Source organism: Megalobrama amblycephala, linkage group LG6 (genome assembly GCF_018812025.1).
Source record: "Megalobrama amblycephala isolate DHTTF-2021 linkage group LG6, ASM1881202v1, whole genome shotgun sequence".
Lineage (NCBI taxonomy): Eukaryota > Metazoa > Chordata > Actinopteri > Cypriniformes > Xenocyprididae > Megalobrama > Megalobrama amblycephala.
In genome coordinates this window covers 14,271,832-14,292,647 of record NC_063049.1, presented here as the reverse complement: position 1 = coordinate 14,292,647, position 20,816 = coordinate 14,271,832, and the positions used below count along the sequence as shown (strand labels likewise).

Below are 20,816 nucleotides of genomic sequence, written 5' to 3'. Positions count from 1 at the left end.
GAGGGAGTAATACTTAGCTAAAACTTGCTATTTCATATGCAAAAATGTTAGTCACAGCAGTGGGCGTTTACACTTGAGTCTCATAGCAGACATGCCCCTTAAAACAGAGAGTTCAAATCAGAGGGCTAGAATCAGTTTATGAAAAGTGCTTTATTTTCTAAATTATGACAATTTATGTTCATCAGAAAGCTATGGTTGACCACACAGAATTGAGTATCCAGAGAGCTGTGTAATAAATATAGTGAACATGAAAATTTTAAATGAACAGAGAAGACTTTATTCATTCCATTTCTTTATTTTATGAAGATTTGACATGGATAACGGGGTTGTTGCAATCTTTATTTATCAATAAATGGCCTATCACACCAAACCACCTCGTTTTCTAATGTATCTTGCAAAGTTGAAGTAGGCAATGTCTGTGCCTTTGCTTAATTCTTTCATTATAGTTTTACTGATAAATTATATCATATCGACATATGTTAATTCAACATTTGCTTTGCAAAATAGATAATAGTATTTACCCAAGAAAGTCTCAATCTATGCAGGAAGGGCAAGCACTGATAAATCAATCAACATTCATCTTTTACTGTTTCTTATTTTAATCACAGAGGACAGTATTTTTAACAATGTTCAGAATACAAAAAATAACATATTTTGGAAGTACTGATACTACTAGATATCTTCATCAATTAAAAATTATTTCATACATTTTATATGAACGTTGATGTTACCTCTGACCCAACTTAATAATACCTTTAACATGATAACTTTAGTTAGAAGAAAAATCTCAAAATCTTAAATTGAATAAGCATGTCAGCATGTTGCCACTCATAGAGATTAGGTTTACATTAGGTTACATTAAAATAGATAAAGAAAACTATTAAGAAAATGAAAAGAAATGATGAATGTGTGTTTGTAGTTTTGTAGTTCACCTAGTGTGATCTGATGAACAAAACATAAATTGCACTGAAAAAATGGTAATATCTAGATGGATTCAATTCAATATCATTTAACATCACTGAATCAACCTAAAAAAAGTTATACCAACAAAGCTAATTCTTATGGATTAAATCAGATAATAAGAAAAGCTCCTTAAGGTAACGATTTAAGGCTATCACTTTTTACAGTGTAAAACAATAATAACCAATGTTAAGTCAACAGTCTGAATTTTCTGCATAACCTCATTTATCATAATTATATGTGATGTTAATACTGAGGATGCAGGGATACAGAACAAATGCCACCTAGAACCAATAGAATTTGGTTGTATGTAGTCACTTTGGAACATCTGCCAAATACCTTATTCAGAAAGATTTACTAAAGTTAGATTAATTGATTAATCAAGTACTTCAAAAGTTCATGAATTAAAAAAAAAAAAAAAAATCTTATTTGTTTTTGAGGCTACTAAAAGACTGATGAGGAGAAATTACAAGTCACCTTTATAAGTATGTGGAATTGCTCTCATCTTCAATCTGATATTCTTCTACACTGCTCTGCTCCAGGATTTTGATGAGCATTGACAGTGTGCTATTTGGATCCAGCAGAGTCACTAGAGGGACATTCACACCTCTTTCACTGAAGAGAATATTCTGCAGAGTCATGGCTAACATTGAGTCAATGCCTAAATCGAAAAGATGAACATCATCAATTAGCTCGTCCATCTCAACACCAGCTATTTCACTAATCATGAGCTTCAGATAATCACGTGGTGAGGATGATGTCATGGCTTGCTTAGGTCTAGACATGGTCACTTCAGCTTTAATAATGGCTTCCTGTGCTATTTTAAACAAGCGTACACTCAGCGATTTGTTCTGACTAAGGATGTTATTCCAGCTGTTTTTAAAATTGAACCTGCATACAACCTGTTGAGGTTTATTGATCAAGAGGCACTGTTCAAGACTTTCATAGATTTCTGGAATCTCCAAAAGCATGATTCCCTTTGCCTCCAGAAATTTCTGGAAATGGAATTTGTTCAGAAGAAGGCCAAGATTCAAAGCTCCCCAATTAATGGACTGTCCAGAAAGCCCAATATTTCTGCGGTAGTGACAAAAAGTATCCAGAAATGTATTAGCCGCACCATAATTAGTTTGTGAGGCATTGCCAATGAAGGCAGAGATGGAGGAATAGCACACAAAGTAATCCAGATTGCACTGTATGGTAGCACGATGAAGGTTAATCACTCCATTCACTTTTGGCCTCATGACTTTCTCATAAAGAGTTTTGTCAAGACGATCAATCAGCCCATCATGCAGGACAACTGCGCTGTGAAATACCCCTTTGATGGGACTGGATGGGAAAAGTTTTCCGATCTTAATAATTGTCTGGTCCACTTGCTCAGATACAGAAACATCACACGGCAGACACTTAATGACAGAACCCCAACGGCTACTGACTTGACTTAACTCTTGTTGCATCTGGGGGTCTGGATTTCTTCTAGACAGAATGACAATGTTTCCTCCTCCTTTCTGAGCAATGAACTTTACTGTCTCAAACCCCAACCCCGTTAGACCACCTGTGACAACATAGACAGAATTTTTCTGGAATAGACTATGTTTGGACATCACTGGAATGTCAGACAGCTGGTTCTTGTCTTCACTGTTCAGGACTATAATGGGTAGGATCTGGCATGTGAAGTATGATTCAGATTCTTTTACAGACAAAAGATCAATGACTTGAGATTTTACTCTTTGAACAGCTGTTGCATCCAAAGACAAGGACTTTCTGTCCAAATGCATGGATTTCAGCCAACGGTAGATGTGTGGCATTTGCATTTGCAGAGACCCTTTTTGCATTATCTGGGACATGAGGAGGACATGGAAGTGGACATCCTCATTTGTACCACGGAATGTTGTAGTATTCAATGGAAATTCTGTCTGGTTGTCATAGACAATAACAATGTCTTTGATGCCTCTAACACTGCTAGCTATTTTAGCAATTTCAACATTATAAGGAGGTAGAAGAACAGCCCCTAGTACCTCACTAAAATCACAAGACAGCTGATCAGCCTGCGTGCTCACTCTGACATTCCAACCTGATCTGTTTGCAACAGCAATTAACACATTTATCAAAGCTGAGTCAGGAACAGTGGAGAAAATACCCAGTGTCATTTGCTGTTTAGCCTTGGGTAAAGCCTCATGGAAGATCTTCCAAGCCAGTACCATATAAGAGACACAAGGGATTTCATTCAGGAATGAAAGCCTTTTAGCTTTGCAGCAAACATCTGCTGGGAGAACTACTTTAGAGGTGGCAGCCACAGGGTAACAAGACACAACACAATCTCCAACTTTAAATTTGCTGACATCTTTGCCCACAGCTGTGACAGTGCCACTGAAGTCAAGGGCTAAGATCTTATGGTTTTCAGTTGTGTGCTTGTTCCAGTACAATGTCTGGCCATAATTGAGGTCAGAAATGCTGACTGGAAAGTAGTCTGATGAATGAACACATATTTTACTGAGGAGAAGCTCAATGTTTTTCCCTTGGTTTGGTTCAATGGAATTATCCATTTGAGTTGCTGACAGATTTGTCATTATATATGGGTCAGATGTTTGCAAGACGAAGACTTCATCATGCAACATATGGACATTTCTTGAAGAGATTGCCATAGTTGGCAAAGGTGTGTGGGTGATTTCAGGTTTGAGAATTTTGCCTTCCTTCACTACTAACTCTGGATATTTGTGACAGGGGTAAGACCTGAGGACCTGAACCAAAGCTTTGATGTCTTCAATAGTGGGAGAGCCCATGTCAATCAGCTGGAAGGAAAGTTCTGACAATTCAGCTGCACATGCTCTTGTCATGCCTGACAGAACAAATCCAGGATTGATGAAGTCCACTAAGCTCTCAGAGCACCTATAGGTTATTACTCTGATAGCACCTGGGAAACGAATTGCCATGAGATATCTGACAATCTTTCGGAAGATCTCACAACACCCCGCCATGCTGTCCAAGATATTCTCTGATGAGAGAGAGGTTAAGTCTGAATCACCCAACATGAATAAAATGTCCTGGAAGTTTTTCTTTACACTTGAAATTTTCAGTTTTGACAAAAGAAGTTCGACTCCACTTTCTAACAGTATGTTACTCTTTGAGGAGGACACGTATATAGATGTTGGGTCCAAGTACTGCTGCAAAGCTTCAGAAATTCCTACCCTGTCAGAAAAGACAAGTGCCTTAATCTGAGTATCAAACGTGGCAACTTCAGAGATGAGACTGAAATTGTTATGGTAGAAGTACTCTTTGAGTACTTGGGAACGGCTCCCTAGTATGCGGATCTTCACATCCCTGAGCTCAACCAACACCCTACCCTGTTTGTTGGCTAAGCAGCCACAAATGTCAAAATCATCTTCTCCCACATGTACTGCTCTCAGATATACAACCATCTCCTCTTGCAATGGTTCAAATACAGTCAGGCTTCCTATTTGTGCAGGAAATTGGGGTCTTGCTGTTTGGTCATGCCCTATAGTTATAGGAACAAGTTGCATGAGATAATCCAAGATCACAGGGTGAAGATGATACTCATGTAATTGAGGCAGCAATTCCTTTGGGACCTTCACAACAGATATAGCCTCTCTAAATTCTTCCCCACAGTAAACATCTGCCTTATTTCTGAAGACAGACCCATATTCAAATCCTGTTTGACTTAGAAGTTTGTAGAGCTCTCCAGACATCATGTGGAATTTGCATCTTTTGGAAATACAGTCTATTGAAATGAACTGTTCTTCAGGTGTTCTACCTTGTTTTGCTTTTACTGTGCCAAATGCATAGACTGCAGAAGTAGACTGTATTTTAAAGTTACATGTGTTATCTGCCAAATGGTCAGATGGATTTAGCTGTACTTTTATTTCTGGGGCATTCTGTGTGAAAACAAATGGACTCTGGAATGTTATGCTGAGCTGCAGAGAACTTAATGGAACCTTAGGTTTTGCATATACCATGTAAGTTGCTAAACCCAACTCTGCATAAAATGCACCAGGAATGATGGCAACCCCATTGTGCTTGTGGTCCTGCAGAAAGGCCACTGATTCAGAGAAGGATAAATCGCAGCTGAACACTGTACTGTCTGTACCCATTTGTGTAACTACTGGATGGTTGCCGGTGGGACCGATTGACTGCAAACGTGAAGTGAAGACATCTCTCTTCACATCATCAAACTGGTATCGTGGGTAGGGAATTGGTTTAGCCTCAAATCCTTTGTAGAACATTTTCCAGTCCACTTTGACCCCAAGTTCAAACAGTTTGGAAACAGCTGCAAGCATTGTCTCGTGATCTTTATCAGGCTGCACTGAGGGAATCACAGTGAATTCATTTCCCAGAGTCTCATTGATGTACCTCTGCAAAGATCTTCTTGGGCCAATTTCAACAAATACCACATTCCTTTTATTTTTAACTGCAGACTTTGCAGCTTGTTCGAATTCAACTGGCTCTCTGATATTCCTTGCCCAATATTCACCAGTAATAAAATCTGAGGAACACACACTAACACCTGTCACTGTTGAGAACAGTTCTGCCTCCAAATGATGTGCCTGCAATGAGCCTATACTCTGTTTCACTTTGGATAAAATGGGATCCATCTTGTGACTGTGGTATGCTGCAGGTACATCCAAAATGCGAAGGAACAAATCTTTTCCACTGGCTGAGTTGCTCAAATTCATTTGAAACCTGTCAATGTCATCTGCATCTCCTGAGAGGGTGCATGACTGAGGGCTGTTATAAGCAGCCAAACAAACCCTTCCTGAAAAAGATGGGAGAATTTTTAAAACTTCAGAAACAGCCATATTACTAACTACCAGCATCTTTCCTCCTGTCACAGTGCATTGCAAAGAACTGCGATAGTGGATGACTTTCACTGCATCTTCAAGTGACAGCAAACCAGAACAATGAGCTGCAGCAACTTCTCCAATAGAGTGCCCCAAAACAGCATCAGGACTGATGCCCCAGTGTTTCAGAAGTTTGACAACAGCAACCTGAATAGCAAACAGAAGAGGCTGGACAATTTTTGGATCAGACAGCTCTGTACTTTTCTCAGATTCACTCTTCAGCATCTCTATCAGATTCAAACTTCTATAGCTTTGCAACAGAGTTTCAATCTTCAAGATTTCCTCTCTAAAAAATGGCTCTTGTTTTAAGAGCTGCTTGCACATACCCTGATATGTAACACCATTGCCACAAAACACAAAAACTAGCTTGGAGTCTGTCTTTGATGGTAAAAGCTTTTTCTCCACAGCAACAGTTAGTTTCTCTTGCAGATCTGCCAATGATGATGTTTGAAATACTTTCCTGTATTTATGTTTCAAGTGACTTCTTCTACATGCGGATGTGTACAGTAAAGACTGTAGATCCGATATTTTTCCTGCACTGATCTGTTCTGCCGTATCTACAATAATATTTTTCATGGATTTTTCTGAGGCTGCAGAGACCACAAAATACTGATGGGATTTACTTATCAGCTGAGCTTTTGGCTTTTTTGACTGCACATATTGTCTGACAATTGCATGTGCATTTGTTCCACCAAACCCAAAGTTATTGATTCCTGCAGACCTCCCTGCTCTGCAGTCACTGATCCATTTTTCTGTTCTGGTGGGGATTTTCATATTGAGAGATTCAGTGTCTATGCTGGAGTTTTCAATGGAGTAGAACAATGATGGCACAATAGTTTCATGCTTCATCATCAAGAGAACCTTTATGAGCCCTGCAGCACCTGCGGCAGATTCTGTGTGTCCAATATTGCTCTTAACTGAACCAATGATAAGTGGCCCTGACTTTTGAGGTCTTGCTTTGGCAATTACTTTTGATATGCTACCTGCCTCTATTGGATCTCCAACTGGAGTCCCTGTCCCATGAGCCTCTATATATTGGACACTAGTCAGGTCAGTCTCTGTTGAATAGATTTTTCTAAGCAGCTCCTCCTGCTGTTCCATGGATGGTTTGGTGATTGGACTAACGCTGTGGCCATCCTGATTTACTGCAGTTTTGCTGATGATGCCCCAAATGTGATCCTGGTCCTCAAGAGCCTGTCAAAATACAGACAACTTATGTTTCTTGGTTATAGTACTTAATCATAAGGTGCATTGTTGTGATGATGATATGTTTATGTGAGGCAATATTTTTGTTTACTTTTTTCAGAGGCTTTAGGAGAACAATCCCACAGCCTTCACCTCTTCCATATCCATCTGCTTGGCTGCTGAAAGGTTTACTGGTGCCATCAGGGGAGATCATTTTTGCCTTGGAGAGAGCCACAAAAACATGTGGCTCCAAAATACAGCTCACGCCCCCACACACGGCCATTTCACAATCTCCTGTTGATTTAAAAAAAAAAAAAAAAAAAAAAAACAGCCCAGCAGACATTACAGAAGATATCGATATTAGTGTACTCAAAAGGTGATGTTAAAAACACAAATCAGATAAGTGCTTTAATAGACAAATCATGCTTAATTTCAGATTATAATAATACTGCTACAATAACACAAAAATTTTTTGCTGCCTTACATTATGTAGTTACAGTTACAGATTGTTTAATGTATTTTTCAACAGCACTCAATTGCTTTAATTAGGGATGCTCCAACCAGTGGTAAACAAAGTACACAAATCAAGTATGTGAGTAAAAGTACAGATACATATTTTAAAATATTACTCAAGTGAAAGTATTTAGTGCTCCTTTTCAATTTTACTTGAGTGAAAGTACAAAAGTACTTGATTTTTTAATGTACTTAAGTAAAAAAGTACTGATTGATGAATGTTTATTTTGTAATTTTTATATAGGCCACTTATATAGTTTAATTTTATATTATATATTTTATATAATCCTATTGCTCAAAATAATTATCTCAAATAGCAGCACTAGTCAGTATAGATAGAAGACTAGTGGATGCAGATACATAATATGTAATGTGTGTTGACAAACAATACAAAATATTTAGGGTTAAAGAAATTGCTAAAGCAGCGGGGAAGATGAACGTGCATGTGTTATTTTAATTTGTGTAAGAGTTGCACGATTCTGGATAAAATGAGAATCAAGATTTTTTTGTTTGTTTGTTTCAAATAGAGGTCATAATTCTCCACGATTCTGAACAGACAACTAAACAAAATAGTATAATTATTTATTAGAGGACAAAATATGAATATTTAGTCTATTTAAAAAGATTTACTTTTTAATTTCAATTATTTAAAAAATGGGTTTGAATGAATGATTTAATGACTCACTCATATCTACTTCACTTGTTTCATTACTGGATGAATCAATGTTTTTGAACAAATCTTTTGAATTAATCATTCAATGTCAAATACATTTTAAGTCACTTGTTGCCTCCTAGTGCCGGAATGATGTAATCGATAAAACCGTTATTTGAAGCACTAAGTTAGTTTTAAAATGTGATTTTATCTGATTGAATCGAGATCTGTAGACACATTGATGTGGACGTGTCGCATTAAAGCATTTCAGTGCGCCAATTTGTGACCTAAATATGATTTTCTGTTACAATAATTAATCCTAAAATTCAACATTAGTAGGCTGACTTACTTTTCACTAGTTGTGCGCACACTAAGAGGATCCCCCAGTCCTTGGCTAATTTTCAGTCAGACAATGAAATTCAGTTCACTGGAGAGTTGCTCTGAATGGATCATTGAATCGCTGATTTGTTGACTCGAGAACAGTTGCAATACAATCAGTCCAATTCGTGAATGAATTGTTGATGTGATTTGACAGGATGATTGAAAAGAATCAGTTTGTGCACGAATCGGACGCCGCTTTTGCGTCTCTGACCATGTGATGATTTATTAATTTTAAAATAAGGAGTAACGATATGTTTTATGAAATGTAGTAAAAAGTGTGATTTTATGCTTTGAAATGTAGTGAAGTAAAGTACAGATACTTGAAAAATGTACTTAAGTACAGTAACAAATTAAAAATACTTTGTTACTGTCCACCACTGGCTCCAACTGATCAGCCATTGATAACTGGCTGGTATTCATCTTATTCCTATGATCAACAAATGGCCTTTCCTACTTGAATGTAGGATCAAATAATTGTACACACTAAATGCTTTTCCTGGCCCAGAGTCCTAATTAATGTTGGAATAAAATGGTTTGAACAAATTTTGTCACTGTACTATGATGCATTTCCAAGTGAGGCCGGGTTCACACCGCATGCGTCAGCAGAGCATAAGCAGCACGTATTTTTTTTCAGCACCCATGTTAACAGATGAGAGCATTCACACCGCACACAGAGGCTGCGTGGCAGCGCGTAGCAGGAGCAGAAGCAGCAGTGCCGCGATCGTTTCGGCGCTGGGTTTATTTTTGCTGTACTGCTAACGCTCAATTAAAGTGAAAGTAGACATTTGATTGACAAAATAAATATGATTTCACACAAAAAGTGCTCAAAATGCACAGAATAAGCATATCTAGTGTGTTTTAACAAGAACTGAAGTATGTCAGGAAAGAAAATTAATATTAAAAAATATTTATAGAAGGTTTACTCATTTAAACTTGTTTTTAATTATTCAGTTTGGGTTAAAGTATGGTATATTATAAAAAACTAAATTAAACTAGCCAGAAAATATGATATATAAACATTATTTTAGTTATTACACATACAGCAATATAGGCTCTTGCATACCCAAATCGAACCCGAATTTGCTGGCTATACGTGATGAATGAAAGGATCATTTGAAAGTGATCCTCCCAAATTTTGTTAATAAAACATCATTTCACGAGCCCGAACCCAGAGTACTCCCCCCAAAAACCTCCAAAACTTGCAGAATGCGAAAACTGGTTGCCTATGGGCAAGCTCCTGCTGGAGCGGTGGCTGTGGATCAAAACTTGGATGGAACAGAGCTCCTGCAGGAGCAGGGTAGGCGATGCTACCATCCAATAGGCTAGTTGGATAAAGAATGAGCTCCTGATGGGGAGGTGGAGATGAAACTGCTGTGGCGGAGGAACCGAAATTGCTTCAAATTTGGTTTCCAATCATCCAGTGAGCTGGTTGTACAGAGAATTGGGCTCCTGTGGGAGCGATATAGATGACACTGCTGCGGCAGTGGAGCAAGTTTGCATGGCGTGACGGAGCTCCTGCAGGAGCGAAGTAGATGACACTGCTGTGGCAGTGGAGCAAGTATGAACTGTTAAAAGGAACTCCTGCGGAGTAGATGGCCACTGCGGCAGTGGACCAGATTTGTTTTCAACTTGCTTTCAACTATCCAATGAGTAAGTTGGACGGTGAGCTGAGCTCCTGCGAGAGCGGCAGTGAAGCAAACTTGCTTTTCGACTTGCTTTCAACTGTCCTTAGGGTGAGTTTGGATAGAGAACTGAGCTCCTGTGGGAGCGGAGGAGAATAGCACTGCTGCATTGAAAGAATGAGGTGGGCTACTGGGGAGATGCTGATGCAGCAGAGGAGGTAGAATTGCTTCCGTTGTTTAGTGGATTTGTGATGTTAATTGGAGAGGATGCGGTGAGCCTGTAGGTTTGGGTTTTAGCTGATGAGGGTTTGTTGAGCTTCTTTGATGTGGAAGCGATTGGAGCGAATGTAGCTCTTGAAGGCTTCTGACGACCAGCGACCTAGTGCTTGAATCTGGTGTTGGGAGAGGCCTTTTTGAGCAGCTGTGGTTGCTGCACCTATGCAAAATGAATGGCTAGAATAGTTGTCTGCTGGGATGCCAGATTGAATCATATGGACTTGGATCCAGAAAAGTGTGATGGGGTGGTTGGAGTCGTCCGTGAAGAGTGGGTCAGATGGGAATTTGGCCTGCAAGCTCCTGAAATGGAGGTAAGCTAAAAGGGATTGGTATGGCTTGATTGGTGATGAGAGATTGAAAATGTAGATAAAATGGCCTTTCCTTGTTTGATCTGTCTTACTTTGTTTGATGAAATAAGAAATGGTGTCGTCATCTAGCACTGATAAATCTGAAAATGTCGGCTGGACCTTTGGATTGAAGTTGGATGTGATAGTGAACTCTGAGCATCTGAGAAACCCAAAGAAAGCCAATATGAACATTGCATCCAGTGTGCGGGCAGTATTGATAGAGTGGTAGCCTCGGCGGAGAGTGGTGATACATTTGGTGAGTATGTATAGAGTTATTGGTTGTCTGGCGTCTGGGCGGGTGGGTTGGGTTTTTTGGATGCCTTTAATCAACATAGATGTCTGTGAATTGGCCATTTCTGATGAGGGTGAACCAAAAATGAGTTTGTGAAAAAAACGAATTCCGCTTAGATAACCATGAAAGGGCGCCCTTGCGGGATGATGCGCATTGCGAAGTTTAAGTGGCCGAGCACAATTTGGATTGTCTAGGAAGGTGGATGCGACCAGAATAAGAGAGTTAAAGACTCCAGAGGGTTAAAGACATCTGTGAGGTGGCCGGCTGGTCTTCGCCGTCCACTTTTGTCAGGTTCTATCATCTTGATGTCCCGACCTTGCAAGCTTGTGTTCTTTCGGTGTGATTGGGCGGCCTCTTGCGAATTCCGCCCCACGCCATTACAGGAATCATTTCCTTGTAGTGTAACAAGGGATACGGCGGCTTTGCCTTCTGACTTGTTTTCTTGGTCCCCTCCCGGCGTCCAAAACAAGTTATGTCGTTCCCTGCCGTGGCACGGCACAGTTGAATTCGTTCCCCATACGCAGTACGAGTGAAGTATCGAAAGGGAACGTACTCGGTTACTAACGTAACCTCGGTTCCCTGAGATACGGAACGAGTACTGCGTTACTTGCCGTGCCACGAGGCTGCGGCTTCAGAGTCGTCACTTCAGTCGATTGGCCTGAAATCCTATGGCGAAACGCCTGCTTATATAGCCCTTAACCCCGCCCCTTTCGGCGGGAAAGTTCACGCGCTTTGTCGCCATAGGCCACGCAGCTATGTCATGCCGCCATTGGTTCAACAACTTGCTATGAGTGAACCAATGACGGTGCAGTTACACTGCGTTATTGAAAAAGGCTTCAGTGACGGGGAAAAAGGGAGACTTTTCCCCATACGCAGTACGAGTGAAGTATCGAAAGGGAAATAAAATTTTCCGTGCCAGCGTATGCCGAATAAATGCCAAGAATCTGGGTGGATAGGCATCACTTTGAAGGCAGAAGTGATGTCGACTTTGGCCAGCCAAGGCTGTTTATGCTTGGAAACAGGGAGTTGTGTGGCGCTGAGAAATCGATTATTAATCGCTTTTTTGCCTGAAAATTTTCTGGTAGCCACTCCAATTGGGCTGATTCGATAACATTCAGAAGGAGGAATGTTTGGGCCGATCATAAAACCTGACTCGATTTCTTTTTTAATTACAAGGTCGACTGTATCAGGCTCGGCGAGAGCAGACTGGAGATTGTTACAAATAATGTTTTGGGATGGGAGGCTTTCAACGGCGGGTTTGAAACCGTGTTCGAGACCAGACAACAAATAGTCTGTAAAGTTAGTGTTGGCGTGGTGAGACAATTCAGTAGACAAACGAGAAATATTTACAGGAGTCGACAAGTAATTTTTAGAATCTTTACTTAAAGACCTTTTTACAGGGCATATCATGCGGGCGTGAGCGCCGCCACAGAAGTTACAAATGTGCATGTAACAACAGCGCTACCTTGTGCATCTTCCTGAATTGAAATTATTGCAGACTTGACTGTTTGATGAAGTGGTACGACTTATGAAATCTGTGGCTGAGTCGAAGTTGGTGTTTGCTGGCCGCGGGACATAACTGGTTGACTTGACTTGTGATGAATCTGAGCAAGGAGGAATTGACGGGTTGATTAGGGGACAAGCTGTGGTGGAGTGAGAAACAGATCTGCAGACCGTGCAGGAGATGTTACGGTATCCTAAGAACACTCTGTTGTGTAACTCAGTGTCTAAGGCACCCCAGTAAGGGCAATGGTTCCACTGAGCCACGTGGACGGCACATTTGGCTGAAAAAAAGTTTATGATAAGTGTAAAAGTGTGTTCCCGTATGATAATGTGAGCTCTGCGATTATCGCGAGGTAGTCATTTAATTCTCATTTCCTGTGGGGAAGTGCTGCGCAAATGATTTTACTATAATGGCTGAAAGCAATGGAGAATTCAGAAAAAGAAAGAATGCGGGAAGAATTGTGCACTGGATTTTTAAGGGTAACAGAAAAATCGCCACAGTCGATTTGCCGATTTGAGACGGAGGGAGGAAGTAATGATAGCAAGGATGACAAATCTATGTCCGCACCTGTAAGGATCTGTGCTCTGATGTTACTGGCGACGGGGGGTGGTTCCAATGCTGTAGCTTTTGGTGGGATGGTCATCGCCATTGCGGAGGTTATGAGGAAGACAAGCCGGAGGCAACCTCATGCTAGGGTCAGCCCCTGGAGTGAGGAGTGTGGAAAATGAAGGAAACTGGAGAGGAATATAGGGCATCTGGGCCTGCACTGCTAGCAGAGGCAGCCTCAAGCTAGAAACTGATGGTGGGGCTGCAGGCCACTGACAGGGGAGAGGGTTGAAGAAAGAGAATGGAAAAGGCTGAGGTTGAGCCTGTGCCGCTGGCGGAGGCATACTCACGTTACCAGGGTGGTTTGTGTCGATGGAGGCTGGTATTGTGACGTGAGGCACTGCTGTCTGTAGCTCTGCGGAGCAAAGATGAGAGTAAGGACTGGCAGCGGCGGAATCCGGGGCGTGGCCCAGGCTTGCAGAGGCCGGCTGCCGCGGCCTGAAGCTCGAAGGCCCTTTCTCGCAAGGGAAGGAGATGGTGTTTTTTGAGATCGTTGGTTCCGGGCCCTGCGATTTTTATTTGCCTTGTTAGCCATTTTGGCATGTGGAGTGGATTTTGGAGATGGGAATGCCGACTGAAGTGAAACATACATGTTATACAGCTCTGCTTTGTTCATCCTTCTGGAAAAGTGGACATCAGCATTTATTAGTGCTTGTCTCAACCCCATAACTGTCCATTTTTCTATTGCAGGGATTGTGGGGTGTGCTGAAGTGTAGGAGGATGCTGAAGATGATGGTGGATGTCTTGAAGGTGGAGGGGACGGCAAGCCACGGCATCTTGGGGTACGAGAAGCGGAGCGGCTGCACCGACGACCGCGCGGTGGTACTGGAGGCTTGGTTGTGGTGTCCTGTAGTGGAACACAGGTGTCCTGTGGTGGAGCACAGGTGCTCCTTGCATCGGTGAGATTCAGCGAAGGATCCTGGGCAACGAGGGATTCATCGTCAGACGAGAAGATATCAATCTTGGACATTGTAACAATTTGGGTGTAACCAAATGTTGAAAAACTGTCAAGGAACATGGGTGAGTCGACTGCGTATTTATAATGTTCTCCACTTCTGCTGATTTGGTAGACATGTTGATTACTGATTGCTAACAGCTGGTTTGAATGACGTGATGATTGAAAGGATCATTTGAAAGTGATCCTCCCGAATTGTTAATAAAACATCATTTATTTATTTAAAGTTTATATGCGAGTGTTGTACACCTTGCATGTCAACAAACTTTCAAGACTATCAAGTTTATAAATGACCAACTTATAAAAACTAATTTATAGCTGTCTTTGTAAAGAAATGCTCACTTTATATGTAGCTTCGAGCCGCTGCTGTGATGCTGTACAAACGCTTCCAGCGTGAATACTCGCGCGTCTCTGCAGCTGCAGTTCCCGCTGACCCGTGCGGTGTGAACCCAGACTGAGCAGGCTATCTTATAAGAAAACAACATAGGGGAGAATTTGATTTTAGCCATCGGTTGTTGATTGGATTATAAAACATGATTGTTTTATACTTATGTGGAGGCAGATCTGAATGCAATTGGCTTAAAGGGGACATCGGATGCAAAATTCGCTTTTACATGGTATTTGGGCATAAATGTGTGTTGGCAATGTGTGTACACAACCACCCTATAATGATAAAAATCCACCCATTGTTTTTTTTTAATCCCAATAAATCATAAGCACTTTCTCAGATCAAGCCATTCTCAGATTCTTGGCAAAGTGATGTAATTTTGCACAGGCCCCTTCCACGACTCTTGATGGACACTGCCATTTTAGCATAGACCCTGCCGTTTTAGCATAGACCCTCCCTGAGTAAGCTGTAAACAGTCCGCCATTGTTTTGACACGTAGACAAGAACGTTTCCAAAGTGCTTGCTGCAGAACAAGTTCCCTTGAAAGGGAACAGCTTTGTTCACAGTGACCCGTTTCAGTGCATGGCACTTTAAATGATAATGAGCTACCTCTTTTCCGTGGGGCGTGCTGCTGCAGGCTGTAAACAACTATTTGGCAGGTATTGCGTTAAAGTCACCATTCTTATTTATTCAGTTATAACTGTTCAAAAACCATTTAAAATACATTTGTAAATTTCTTATTAGTTATTAACCAACACCTTTATAAACCCTCTACAAAGATAACCTTAATGTACTGTTACCATGTTATCTTTACATAAAATGTACACAGTTTGTAAAAAGACTTTCACCTTAATGCATTGTTCATTATAAACGACCGGTTATGAATTACAATGAGAAGATTCTAAATAGAAATGACCACATAATGTTAAGCTGAGACTGTTAACTCAGCTTAACTCTTAACTTAATGACTAGCCGAAACATTCTAAGACTGAACTTGACACACAAAAATTGTTTCCTTTGACTGGACCCATTTTAAATAATTACACATGGAATTTAAACACCGACTGTAACCGCTGAATGCAACTGGCTCTGATTTGCCGTGTTTTGAGCATGAGCAGTTAAAAATAAATTAAAAAAAATTATACTCTCTTCTGGAGGTGAAGCTAGATTGCGAACAGTTGGTACTGATCCCTTTTTCAGGAACAACTTTTTAGTAAAACCTGCCTTGTACTGTCCCTCGTTCAGAAAGCAGTCTGATGTAAAGTGATTCGCGCAAACATAAACACATTTAGGTAGATCGGGGGTGTGTTCCCTCCAAAAACAAAATTAATCCACTGCGTCTTCAGCGGCTCAGATGTCGGGAGTAAATGGTGACTGCTATGTTCATTCTTACAGCCAAAAACAAAACACCTCAGTCTTATAAGTACATAAAGAAATTTTCAACTTAAAGCTGCAGTCCGTAACTTTTTTTGGTTAAAAATGATCCAAAATCAATTTTTGAGCAAGTACATAACCAGCCAGTGTTCAAAACTATCTCATTATATATTAATAATGTTTTATAATAAGAGCGATCTGGTGGATTTCTGTGGGAAATTCGAGCATGCGGCAGTTCGTCTGTGCCTCATTACGTCACGTCCGTAAACAGAAAAGAAGGAGTCTCGTCCAGGCTAGTCGGTTTTATCACGTGAGGATGCTGCTTGTAGTGGATCATTTATAGCCTTTTCTCACAGCAGCTGAAATAATTAAACTTATAATTTTGATGTTGGATTGTAATCCAGAAAGATCCAAATGACAATCATCAGTGACAACTGGAGATTCACTCGTAGTCAAAACGCAAAAGACTTTGGACTGTGGAAATACAGATAACTGTTCCACATATGACTGCAATTGCAGGTTTCAAACAGATATGGCGACAAAGAGGAAAAATGGCAGACTGCAGCTTTAAGATAAATTGAAATATAACACAAAGTAACTGTTTGAATATAACAACATTTAGGCCCGGTTTCACAGACAGGGCTTAGCCTAAGCCAGGATTAAGCCTTAGTTCAATTAGGGTAATTAAGTAGCTTTTATAAATGTACCCTAGAAAAAAAAAACCATAACTGGTGTACATCTTGAGACAAAACAATGTCAGTAACAAGTTTCAGTTAAAACAGCTCAAACATGCATTTTAGTCTAGTACTAGCTTAAGCCTTGTCTGTGAATCCAGGGGTTAGTGTCAATACCACTGATCTAGTGCATAAATTAATCAACAATAGTACAGGTGTTGTACTAGTCTTGATTTGCACATTGCTTTGGATAAATGCATCTGCAATATGAAAAGATGTTTATTTTGTCCAGAGAGTGCAAAGTGTGTACATGTACAGTTTATATGTAAACAAAAAGCAAAAATGCAACCCCAAGTTTTACATACAGTACATTTGTGAAGATTACCTTGTTTTATGGCTTGACAAGCAAAGTGAAGGGCAACGAGGGATGAGGAGCAGGCACAGTCAATGGACAGTGAGGGGCCAGTGAAGTTGAATACGTATGAGATGCGGTTGGCAGCTATACTCATAGCGGAACCAGTGCCAGCAGTGTGGTCTATGTGTTTTGGATTGATCCTCACACTTGCCAGCTCAAAGTCCCTGTTCATTAGGCCTATAAAATCAAGCAAACAAAAGCAGAACACATTAACCACAGACTGCTCCTAGGCATTTACTATCCAATTATAAATGCATGCATATATTAATACTCAGGGAATAATAACTGAATACACACATACACTTTCTCCCAGACTTTAGCAGTAAGATTATATGAATTATTTGACTTGTGTTACCCAAAAATACTCCTGTTCTCGTTCCACTGGCCTTTTCCATTGGTATTCCAGCATCCTCTAGGGCCCTGTAGGCACACTGCAGCAACAGTTTGTGCTGAGGGTCCATACTGATCGATTCAGCATCAGTGATGCCAAAGAACTTGTTGTCGAACTCATTTAAACTACAAAGAAGAAAAGGTCAATGACGGGGTTATTGCTTTTGGACAAACAGATGGGGCTCAGCATTCATCCCCCAAATGGAGTGTTTCAGACACTGACCTTTACTGTTTTATTAAATATGGTTCAATTTTTAACTTGATAAACATAACTGAACATTAAGGAGTGAAATGATTAAAAACTAGTGCTGTCAAAATTAATGTGTGTTTGATGTGCGCGACACCCTAGTCCCGCGTAGTGATGTTTGATTCTTGAACGAATCATTCTTTTGAGCCGGTTCTCAGGAAGTAATCGGTCAAGCTGGTTCACTAATTAAACTGAATCGAACTTTAGTTCCGGGTTGATGACGCAAGATGCACAACCAAAGTAGCACGTACGCTTATTAAGACTACTGTTATTAAATAACATTTTATTAAAACCTGCAAAAACATTTCTGTAGAGAGATGTTTATAAATTTTACTATGGTTTATTGTACATGCAGATTATATTTTAAGTTGTTAAGTGAAATCAATGAGTTTATAAGACAAGACTTTATAAAAGAGGTTTATTATTTCTATATAGGCTACTACTTTAGACATGTAGAACATATTCATGTTTGCATCAAATGTTTGCTATAGTTGCGAATCTTATCCGAGATGTAGGCTACTCAATATTGGTCAGTCATATCCGACATAAAGGATCTGCGTATGAACTTAAGTGAATGAAAGGCAATAATCAGCAATATGCATTCACACAAATAACTTTTTACTTGAACGTTTCAGTATACACAAATGACTTTATTTGAATGTTTCCTTGATATAACATGAGTTGTTAGAAAATAAATGCATATTAGTGATTTATGATTATATACATTTATGATGTCAGGAACCTATGAATCTGTTTTCTGAACCAGTTCGTTGAGCCGAACTGTCCGAAAATAAACGGTTTGCAGAAATGAATTGGACTTTGCATCACTAGTACCGAGTTCAGCCGAACTGAATCTGGGGGTCCATCTTTAGTCAGGTGTGTTGTATAAAGGAGAGAATTTGTGTTCCAAATGAAAAAAATTAATAATAATAATAATAATAATAAACAATAGTATTTGTATTTAAATATTGTTTTTTTGTGTTGATTTTACATTAATTTGTTTTCCTCTTAAATATCCAAGCTTCAGTTTTTTAATTGCGATTAATCTGGAATTAATAGCAAAAAAACTGTATGATTAATTTTTTAATCGATTGACAGCACTATTAAAAACAGAAGACATGACCCATTTGATTTATTTTATAAGGGCAAATGAACTGAAGTCTTACCTATCAATAAGTGCTGCCTTTGCTGTGTATGTCTTTCCTGCCTTACTCTCATTTGGATCGTACCACTGAGAGATATTAAACCTGTCATTTGGTATCTGAACTGCACAGTTCTCTCCATGAAGGAGGACTCGCCAGAAGTTTTCAAGTCCCTCACCTAAAATAGATGAGAACATACAATGTAAATACAATTTAGGTCAAAATCATAGCATGAACAAATAATGAAACACTGTAAATGATTAACAATTACCTCCAGGAAAATGGCATCCAATGCCAACAACAGCGATTTCTGTATCATCATCCATTATGTTTCACATGCTTTGTGTGCAGATACATTTGGTTTTACGATCTGTAGACAGCAAAAGCAAACACTGAAGCATTGAGGAAACCATATTAGTAAGAAACAAGAGCCACACACTTAAATGGACTTCAAATGTTTGTACTCTCACTCCAAGTAAAAGGATGTAAGAACTTGAATTTTAATGCAAAAAAATGTTGTATTCAGATAATTTTCTGTTTATAATTGCAGATAAATATTCACTTTTAGCATTTTGTCCATAATTACGTACATATAGAAATAGTTTTTGTGGGGCCAAAATTTCCTTTGCATACAGATGACAACACTGTTAAAAGGATCCCTATAATCAATGAAAATGCTGTATTATTATACACTTGTATTATGTATATTTTTATTAGAATATTTCTTAATCTATTTTAATTTTATTTTATAATCATATTAAATACATATTTTAATAAGCTGTCTATAACTTCTATTAATCTGTTTTTCTTTTGTATTATATTTTGTATTTTGCTCAGAATTATGTTTCTGTAAAGGTAACGGAAGGGGTTGAGTTTTATTATTGTTGACCGTCTCAAAGCTGTGACAAATAAAGGGAGACATAGTAAAGTCAGTGCTGTTGCATAAATAGAAATAAGAAAAAAAAATAAGGTCATCTGTAATGTATGCAAGAGTGTTAGTGTATAAAGAATAGATAATAATAATAATAATAATAATAATAATACAAATGTGTGCACTGCAAAAAAAATTATTCTCTTCCTCAGTATTTTTTGTCATGTTTTCCAGAAAAAAAAAAATTAAACATCTCTAAATCAACATACATTTACTTGATAAGCAAAATGGCATAATAAGTTTTGTTTTCTGCAGTTGTTGCCAGATAAATATTCTTTTTTTCCCCATTTGATTAACTTTAATTTTTTAACCCATTGGCAAATATTTTTTCCTTGTTTTGAAACATGCAAAAACATAATTAATTTGAGTACATTTTTTGGAAAACAACACTTAAGTCATTTTGCTTTTTGCTTATTTGCAAATAAATGTAATTTGATTTAAGAATGTTCAGATATTTGTGCTGGGAAACAAGACAAAAATAGAATAGAAAATAAAAAATAAAAAAGCAAGTGAAATATTCTGACTTACCTAGATACTCATGTAGTCTTGTCTTCTTAAAAATGTTTATATGAGACCAAGTCTGCCCAATATTTATACCGCTAGTTTAAGGAGGGGTAAATGTAAGAATTAGCCAATGATTGACATGTACAACAGTTAATTCATCTGGTAACCATTGCTAGTACCTTCTGTAAATAACTAATGTAAATTCCTGTTAGCTCATGGCATAATATCTTTTACTTCCTCTTTAAAAAAATAAATAAAAATATCCCCCTGACTGTATCATAAACATGAATGCAATGTCAATATACCCTGGACCTCTGGGATAAAGGTTTATTTCAAAAAGATTTATATCCAAGCAACTCAAGGTTATTTAAAAAAACAACAGAGGGAAAAAAACTAAGAAGCCTTTATTGCATCAAGGCTAACTAAATATACGTACAAACACAGTACGGCGGATCCCTCTGACTGTAATCAAGCTGTAATTGAACAAAAGCTCTAAAACCTGGGTGTTTTATAGTGATCTGTCCTTTGACTAAAATTTTTCCAGAGTTTGCAGAAAAGCCTTTTTCCAGACCTTAAGACTAGACTACTATAATACAGGGGCATCA

At 39.0% G+C, this 20,816-nt stretch overlaps 1 protein-coding gene across 1 annotated transcript; it reads right to left on the bottom strand.

Annotated features, from left to right (window-relative positions):
• Nucleotides 1-219: 219 nt before the first annotated feature.
• LOC125269946 (highly reducing polyketide synthase frbB-like) lies at nucleotides 220-19,170 on the bottom strand. Its single transcript, XM_048193054.1, has 6 exons — nucleotides 19,048-19,170; nucleotides 18,801-18,954; nucleotides 17,353-17,513; nucleotides 16,968-17,174; nucleotides 7,111-7,292; nucleotides 220-7,007 (listed from the first exon to the last, which is right to left on the bottom strand). The coding sequence occupies exons 1-6, from the start codon at nucleotides 19,100-19,102 to the stop codon at nucleotides 1,440-1,442; spliced, it is 6,327 nt and encodes a 2,108-aa protein (XP_048049011.1). The 5' UTR covers nucleotides 19,103-19,170; the 3' UTR covers nucleotides 220-1,439.
• Between the last annotated feature and the right edge of the window lie 1,646 nt (nucleotides 19,171-20,816).

What these genes read in the sequence shown, in the direction of transcription:
- LOC125269946 (XM_048193054.1), bottom strand. Translation starts at nt 19,102, where the DNA reads ATGGATGATGATACAGAAATCGCTGTTGTTGGCATTGGATGCCATTTT. An exon ending in TGGATGCCATTTTCCTGGAG is followed by an intron (nt 18,955 to 19,047) that starts GTAATTGTTAAT and finishes CATCTATTTTAG; the next exon opens with GTGAGGGACTTGAAAACTTC. An exon ending in TCCTAAAGCCTCTGAAAAAA is followed by an intron (nt 7,008 to 7,110) that starts GTAAACAAAAAT and finishes GTATTTTGACAG; the next exon opens with GCTCTTGAGGACCAGGATCA.